The sequence below is a fragment of the Malus sylvestris genome, chromosome 10 (assembly GCF_916048215.2).
Source record: "Malus sylvestris chromosome 10, drMalSylv7.2, whole genome shotgun sequence".
Classification (NCBI taxonomy): domain Eukaryota; kingdom Viridiplantae; phylum Streptophyta; class Magnoliopsida; order Rosales; family Rosaceae; genus Malus; species Malus sylvestris.
In genome coordinates, this window is record NC_062269.1 from 37,616,529 (window position 1) to 37,625,021 (window position 8,493).

General features: G+C 37.0%; 1 protein-coding gene across 1 annotated transcript; it reads left to right on the top strand.

Annotated features, from left to right (window-relative positions):
- The first annotated feature begins 531 nt into the window (after positions 1-531).
- On the top strand, positions 532-1,727 carry LOC126584848 (uncharacterized). Its single transcript, XM_050249218.1, has 2 exons — positions 532-1,068; positions 1,345-1,727. The coding sequence occupies exons 1-2, from the start codon at positions 595-597 to the stop codon at positions 1,504-1,506; spliced, it is 636 nt and encodes a 211-aa protein (XP_050105175.1). The 5' UTR covers positions 532-594; the 3' UTR covers positions 1,507-1,727.
- The last annotated feature ends 6,766 nt before the right edge of the window (positions 1,728-8,493 follow it).

An 8,493-nucleotide genomic window follows, 5' to 3' on the forward strand; every position in this document is an offset into this window, starting at 1 on the left:
TAGAGTATTCAACACAACGCGGTTCATTAGAACTTTGTGATTTGTAGTACTACTGTTACATGGATGTGGTTTTCGCATCTTGAGAGACAATCACTCATCAACTATGGTTTTTTAATCCATGTATGTGCATTTGACATTATTTTTCAGTATGCGTAAGCAAATTTGGTATTTAGTTGCATAACGAGAACTTTTAGAAGTTACGTTAGAGTGAAAAGCAATAGTTGAAAATAACTTACATGAAATAAGGATATCAGTGTGATAGTGTCTGAAATCAACTATGCATGAAAAAGCTAAAGCATGTGAAAAAGCTAAAGCATGAAATCAACTAATTTAATGGATTGATTAAACCGTCTATGAGTGCAAAGTAGTGTTAAGGCCACACGTTAATATTCGCTTGTGAAAATGTAAAACCCGAAATATTATTGGGCATCTAAATAAAGCCCAATAACGAAAAGTTCCCTTGGGCTCATCATCAGCCCACCAGTAGTAGGACCCACCAACCATTCTTCGCTTCCAATTTCCGGAACGAAAAAGTGTCAAACGTTTTCAACCGTCGATCACTCATCAGTCCCTTTCAGAGCTCCAGAAAACCCTATGGCGAAAACGACGCCGTCGCGCCCCACCCTTCTCTTCCTCACCGTTCTCCTCCTGACCACAGCACAGCCCTCCCAATCCTTCTCCTACTCTCAGTACCGAACCCTCTTCTCCCTCGCCCACTCGCTCATGACGCGCGTGGCCAACCTCCGCGCATCACGCGGCGACATTTCGGGATCGGAGCGGGCCAGGGCCGTCGCGTCGAAGCTGGAGCGGGGGCTCGAGATGGGCGTGTGGGGGTTCATGCGGTCCGCCGGCTGGGACTACCTCAGGAACTACGCGTGGAGGGACTTCCCCTATACGGAGGTGGTATACGCCGTTTCGGACGCGAACGAGTTGCTGAGGTGGCTGGGTGACTTGACTCAGAGGAAATCGGATTCCGATAGAGCCGCTTGGGTCGCTCAGAATTACCAAAGTATCCTCAGGGTTTCCAATTCGCTGCTCCGTCGGCTCCTCAAAGTGTTCTATCATTCGGTACGCACCGTATCACTCCTTAACTAAATATCAAGTACGTTTATGTTTTTGGGTCAAATATAATAAAAAACATTTTGATGGTTAACTTTTACTTTTTTCCGAAGCACTTTCAAACAGACCCTTTAAATATCTGGTGAATCATTTTTGTAAAATATTTTATTGCCACGTGTTACTTAATCCGTAGCATCCATGAACAACGGTGTTTTTACGCGAGTGTTATCGAATATATACACGTGTTATAAAATGTGTGACACTACGGTTGGGGTTCTGTGGCAGGGAGCGTTGAGAGACTTGGTGAAGACGGTGCAGAGCGAGGTGGTGGAGGGCGAGCTTTTAAGGGATTGTCTTGAATTGGGCTCCAATGATTTGCAAGGTGTTGTTCAAATCCTCAAGGATTTGGGATTGAAATACGGTTCCACCAACCATCAAGAACTATGACATTTTATGGCTTGTAATTTTATTTTCTTTCGTCATACACTATAAAAATTTGTCACGTTTGTTTTTTATTGTCCTTTAGTCCCAATAATTATGGGGCCTCAACTTAGAGGACAATGGGCTCCTTTATTTATTGCTTCTCGAATGTAGTGTCAATTTGCCATAAACTTTGGATATTTTTTTTGTTGTTGGATCTGCTTTTGTAAGAGAAATTTTTCGGTTTACTTGAAACACGAACATTTTTTAAGTGAAGAAATACCTGAATATAAAAACTTCTATGCACTTATATTATAAGTACAAGCTCGTGTTCTGAACATACGGAAAAATCTTTCATTTTGTAGGAACAACTTTGACTCACAAATGCTTCTGTTAGAAGTATAATTTTTTCTTTGTCACATTGGGCATGCATGGTATGTATGATTAGATTGTAATAGAAGAAGACTTCCTAATTTTAAGACATATCGGAAGTAGAAGTGAATATTTTTCATTTGGTGGGAATGAAAAGAATATAAGACACGAAGAAAACTCATTATTTCTATTTCTTCCATTTTATAAAGGGTTAGAATGGATAAGTTTTTACCGTGAATAATTCATCTTTTATGCTCGTGTTGGACATAATTTTTTTATTTATCGCCTCATCATACCTTCAAATTAAAGAGTTATATATCCCAATTTAATTTCTTTCACCAAGATAGAGTGTGACGACTTTTTCAAACTGTTAACACCTCCCAATTTTTTGAATTAGAAATGTAGAAGTCCAAATGTTTTTATAGCTGGTTCTGCCAAACACTAAAATAGCGTCGGTCTAAAAGCGTTTCTGAAAAAGTCCTTTTACATATTTGAGAGTATTTATAAAAAATGCTCTTCTACCAAAAGTGTTCTTGCTAGAACTCAGTTATGACCTAGCACTAGACCCGGCAATCCGGTCATGTTTTGTTGTGTTTTTGTTATTTTTGTGTCATAATTAGTATCTTAACAGATCGTATCGTGTAAAATTTGTTATCTTAAAGGGTTCTTAAGAGGCGACTCAATAAGGACCCCAATCGTTAACGGGTCGTGTGGTTTCGCATCATGTTAATGGTTTATGCAAGAAATTGTCGTGTCTTATATCTAGACCTTGCAAATGGATCGTGTTCGTGTCGTTTACGTATTATACCCATTATCTTAACGGTGATCCTTACGATACTTTATTGTGTTTTTAACGGATGATCTGATAATAACATGACTCGTTAACAAGTTGATCTGAAATCTATTATTTTCACATATTGTGTAAATGAATCGTGCAAAAAATTACCATGGTTACCTACCATGCACACCTAAACATATGAATTATTATGTTGTGGACTCAGCTTCTCCAAATCCATTTTCTCTCTTGCAAATAAAGATGGAACAAAGCTTAGATTTTGTTTAATCAGATATACAGTGATGTCCATAAATAAGTGGCAGGTGGTGGGTGATGAAATAATTGAAGGCAAATATTTGATAGGTGATGTGACATGGCTAAGTAGTGAATAGTAGTACTAGTATAGTATCTCAACTACTTGTTTAAATTGTGCCACTCCTTGCGACCAAAAAAACTTAACCGTTATCGCGTGCTTATAAATTCCATCTTTCCTTCATCTTATCCTTTTTCTAAGTTTATAAACTTGGTCCCAAAATTCAATTTGATTATGTTAAAGAAATAATCACGGGTCTTGGTTCTGCTGATCCAACTCATGCTCTTCAAATCTTGTTTGTGCGTTTGTGCAGAGCATGCATGTAATGGAACCATTTCTTTCATGTGTAACTAGTTATAGACATTTATTCCCTCACACTCACAAACTCACAAGCAAATTTTTTAAGCTCTCGCGTTTTCGAGGTAATTAGAAGATGATTAGCTATGAAGAAAATTTATTCTTTAGAATCCTACCATTTGCAATTATTAAGTTTTATTTATGAGTAATCAATCTTATATTCTCTCGGTGGTTGTAATTTTATAATATCTCCCTTCAAGTTCAACTTACTTTTAATTTTAGTAGGTTATCAATTTCAATTCAATCATAGGTACCAAGCAAGCCTAAAAGAGAAGTAGATGTGGTTATGTTAGGTAGTCAAAGCAATTGTGTATGCTTTTTACACTTATGTTAGAGTTTCTTTTTATAGATTAGAGTAATTTAGAATATCAGTTTGGAAAAAAATATAAGGAGAAAAATGTTTGAACTAGTGACTTATTGCTAAACCTATTTTCCGTGGATTATTCATTGTGTCAGATTTGGATATGAAAATTTAGATTTAAAGATAAATATGAAAAACCGCATAAAGTATCAACATACTCTCAATTTGTCACGATAAATAGTGCTATCTAGGAGCATTTCCCTATAAACACAAGCAGTGTTTAACTTTTACAATGGCAAATAAAGCTATACAAGCCTTTTAAACTTTCAAATTCCATAGCAGGAAACCAGCCAAAAGACCTCTCCGATAAAGAGTGTGAGAGAGATGGCGAAGAAGATAACACAATATAAATTATTTTGCCTTACGTTAATGTAATGTTTGACTTCTTCGGCTCAAGGACCACCGTGGATCAAGATGATTGATGAGATGAGATGAGAAAGATCGATTTCCATGGAGGTGCCGCTTTCCCTTCACTTCTTAGTCAACTTAAAAAGGGTTGACCCTACCCTGTCAAATTGACTAGTGTAACATGTCAAGTTTTTTAAAATACAAATACTAAACGCAAACATCTAAAAACAACTAATAAGACGATGCACTGGATCAATTATATGATGATGCATTAGACTAATTAAATGGTTTATATAAGACCTTTGAAGTGGTGCTACGCTATTTTACGGGCTGAATTTACTACTAAATGGAACAAATGTGTCATTCAAATGGACCCTAATCATTGTATTTTCAAGTGTATGTATGTGTTTTAGTCAAACCCTTTTTCACTAATGTTTAGCTTCTCTAACACATTTCTTTGGGGTTTATTTTTGTTTCTTTTGTAGTTAGGCGCTCACTGTTTTGGCCAAAGAAAGTTAGGTTATATACTGCTGGCCATGTTTTGGGTAGCTGGGTTTGCTTCTTTTGTTGTTGGCGTTCACTATACTGTATTTTTGTCTTCCCCTTCCACATGAAATAGAGACCACCGACGCATATAAGTCAATGAAAACTTTAGAAAAGACATATTTTCTTACCAAATTGTGTATCCATTATTCTTGTCAAACATGCGAGGGAGATGGTTGTAAAGGCGTTTATCCTTACAAGGCATGCAATGCAGCAATGCAATTGCAATGAAACTAAATTGGCCCAAAACATTAAAGATTGCCACCCTTCCACATTAAATTGCATGTGGGTAGGTTTGGTATAAATTTTTGTAGAACATGCTCGAGACCGATATCATTATTATACGAACAATGCCAAAGAGACCATATATTATACTCAATTAGTATATTGTTTTATGTGGCAAATGATGCATACAACTAACATTCAATGAAATAATTAATTAATGTGACATTTGCCACATTATGATACACCAATATAGTATCCGTAGCATTTTTCTTGCTACGCATATTCTTCACAGACCAATAATTATGTTATGTCTTGATTCTTGAATCTCAGCCCTTGATTTTATCTGTTCCCGATGACCCTTTTTCTAGATCAGAATATAGCTCTCTTTTTTCTTTTTCTTTTTTTAATTTGCTTCATCAGTTTTGCAATGCACTAATGGCGCGTTTACGTATCCGTAATCGGAATGAGAATGTGGAATTGAATTCCGATTACGGAATACTCCGGTGTTTACTAAACATGGAGGAATCAAAAAATCAGTGGGGCCCACATAAATTTTGGAATTCAATTCCTTGTATTGGTGGAATTGGATTCTCTAGATATAGGTGGTAATCCAATTCTTGATTGTTTGGGTAATCGGAATGACACTTTTGTTCCCTTTATGCCCTCACTTACTTTTTTTATTTCCAAGACTATCCTTTATAAACCCATTAAAGTATATAAAATATTTGATTTGAGACAAGGGCATTTTAGTAATCATACTAGTTTATATTCCGATTCTGCTGAATTAGTAAACAGCTTTATGGAATTCTATTCTAATTCCAGAACATTTAAGTAAACAACTTCAACAGGAATCTGATTTTGACTTCTCCTCATTCCAACTCCTCCTCAATTCAGTTTCTCCTCAATTCAATTTCTCATATTTTCATTATCGTTACGTAAACGCGCCATAAATAGCGAGGAGCCAAAGTAACGCAAAATGGACAGAGAGACCGCATGAGAGGATTGATAGAATAGGGATATTGGTGTATAAGATGTTGCCACTTTTAATTAGATTAGAGAAGAAGTTAGTTAAGGAAGTTAGCTGTGTAAGTGTAGGACTATAAATACCTCAACACTGTATTACTTGGTTGTTAAGAAAATATATCAGAGATATTCATCTTCTCTCTAAGTTCTTTCTTTCTCTCTCTCTCTCTCTCTCTCTAAGTCTGTTACATTCTTATTCTTCCTTACTGTATAAGATTGATCATAGTTAACATGGTATCAGAGCTCGCCATAAAGCTCGGCTTGTTGCTAAAGGGTTTAGTCAAGAACCGGGTCTTGATTATGGGGAAACCTTCAGTCCTGTGGTTAAACCTACCACGGTTCGCCTAGTATTGGCTTTGGCAGCTCAATTTAATTGGCCCCTTAGGCAACTAGATGTCAAGAATGCCTTTTTACATGGCATTTTGGATGAAGAGGTGTATATGACCCAGCCTCCTGGTTTTGCTGATGTCACTACTTCTCACCTTGTTTGCAAGTTGCACAAGTCCCTATATGGACTTAAGCAAGCCCCTCGAGCTTGGAATGACAGATTTACCAAGTTCTTGCCTCTTTTGGGTTTTCAGCACACTTATTCTGACTCCTCCCTATTTGTCAAGACAGTTGACTCTGGTATTGTCATCTTACTGCTTTATGTGGACGATATTATTATCACAAGGAATGCAGCTGCAGCTATGCAACAGGTTATTAGTGCTTTAACCAAGGAATTTGATATCAAGGATTTGGGGGATCTGCATTTCTTTATGGGCATTCAAATCTCTCGCACTGCACATGGCTTATGTTTGTCTCAATCCAAATATATTTTGGATCTTCTTACTAAAACTAAGATGCTTGAGTCCAAGTCATGTGAGACTCCCTGTTTGCCCTATAAACGGCTTCTCAAAGATGATGGTGCTCCTTATAACAATCCAACGTTGTACAAGAGTGTAGTAGGTGCATTGCAGTACCTCACATTTACAAGGCCGGATATAGCATTTTCTGTCCATCAAGTATGTCAATTCATGCAACAGCCTATGATTGCTCATTTCACTGCTGTCAAACGCATTTTGAGGTACTTAAAGGGTACCATTCATCATGGCCTCTTTTATTCACAAGGACCACTCCAATTAAAAGCCTTTAGTGATGCTGATTGGGCAGGTGACCCTAATGATAGGCGTTCTACCACTGGCATGGCTGTGTTTTTAGGAAACAATCCTATATCCTGGTCATCAAAGAAACAATTGACAGTTTCTCGCTCATCCACAGAGGCTGAATATCGAGCCTTGTCCTCTACTTCCGCTGAATTAGACTGGATTCAGCAACTGTTAGTCCTTCTGCAGGTTCCTCTTACATCACCTCCGGTTTTATTTTGTGATAATTTGTCCACCATTGCTTTGGCTTTTAATCTGGTTCAACATCAACGCACTAAGCACATAGAGGTTGATGTTCATTTTGTGCATGAACGCGTTGCCAAGAAACAACTTTCTGTTCAGTTTGTGTCATCTAAAGAGCAGTTTGCTGATATTTTGACTAAAGGGTTGAGTTCTCCTCTGTTTCGTACTCACTGTACCAACCTCATGCTTCGAGCTTCGAATCATGTGTTTGCGGGGGGATGATAGAATAGGGATATTGGTGTATAAGATGTTGCCACTTGTAATTAGATTAGAGAAGAAGTTAGTTAAGGAAGTTAGCTGTGTAAGTGTAGGACTATAAATACCTCAACACTGTATTACTTGGTTGTTAAGAAAATATATCAGAGATATTTATCTTCTCTCTAAGTTCTTTCTCTCTCTCTCTCTCTCTCTAAGTTTGTTACATTCTTATTCTTCCTTACTGTATAAGATTGATCATAGTTAACAAGGATCACAGAGCTCTAGAGAAAAGTTGACTTTGCAATAGTACTTTTGTAGATCACCAAACACAAGAGCATGGTTACCAGGTCCAAAACTAGTGTAGCATAGACATGTACATGTAGTATTACACACAAGATAGAGAATGAATGATGTGATCATCTATCCCTTCCGAATCAGTCTAATTTTTACTATAGTATTAGATTATAGGATTGTGGCATAGAACTCTAATTATGTGTTTGAACACTTATATAATAATCAAAATAGTTCCAATACGTATAAAGGCGGATATGCATATAAGCCAGAAGTAGATGTGACCCCCCACATTCCAAAAACTCATTTGAAGCCTGCACAAACTTACAAAGGCGGATATGTATAATTCTTCGTACATATTTAAGCTATATGCTCCTCTTTGATACCAAGTCTAGCTCCGCCATTGAATACCCACGTCAATACAAAAGATTTAGAACAATTCCAACTCATCCCAAGTAACTAAACATGTTGTCAAAACACTTGGGTCGAACTTCATCTATGACAAAAATAGATCTGCACAAATCTAGAGCCAATAACTTAGCTAGGGTCGTCGCAGGAGCTGCACAAATTTAGTGCATGGAAATTAAAAAGCAAATATGTATGTTATTCACTTATTCATGAGGTTACCATTATGCAATGCTGATTTGTTACAGATTGAATTAATACAGTGATTAATGTAAGTGTGTCGTTGAATTTTAGAAATTAATACCAACAAAGGCCAAGATGCACATTGGATACGCAACACGTATTGATGAGAGGTATTGGGATGCAAAAAATTAAGAGAAATTAAGAGAAATTCAGAGAGAAAAATATAGAGAGA

Excerpts from the sequence above, each read along its gene's own strand:
- LOC126584848 (XM_050249218.1), top strand. The coding sequence starts at position 595 with ATGGCGAAAACGACGCCGTCGCGCCCCACCCTTCTCTTCCTCACCGTT. Across the intron at positions 1,069-1,344 it reads TCAAAGTGTTCTATCATTCG|GGAGCGTTGAGAGACTTGGT; the intron begins GTACGCACCGTA and ends GTTCTGTGGCAG.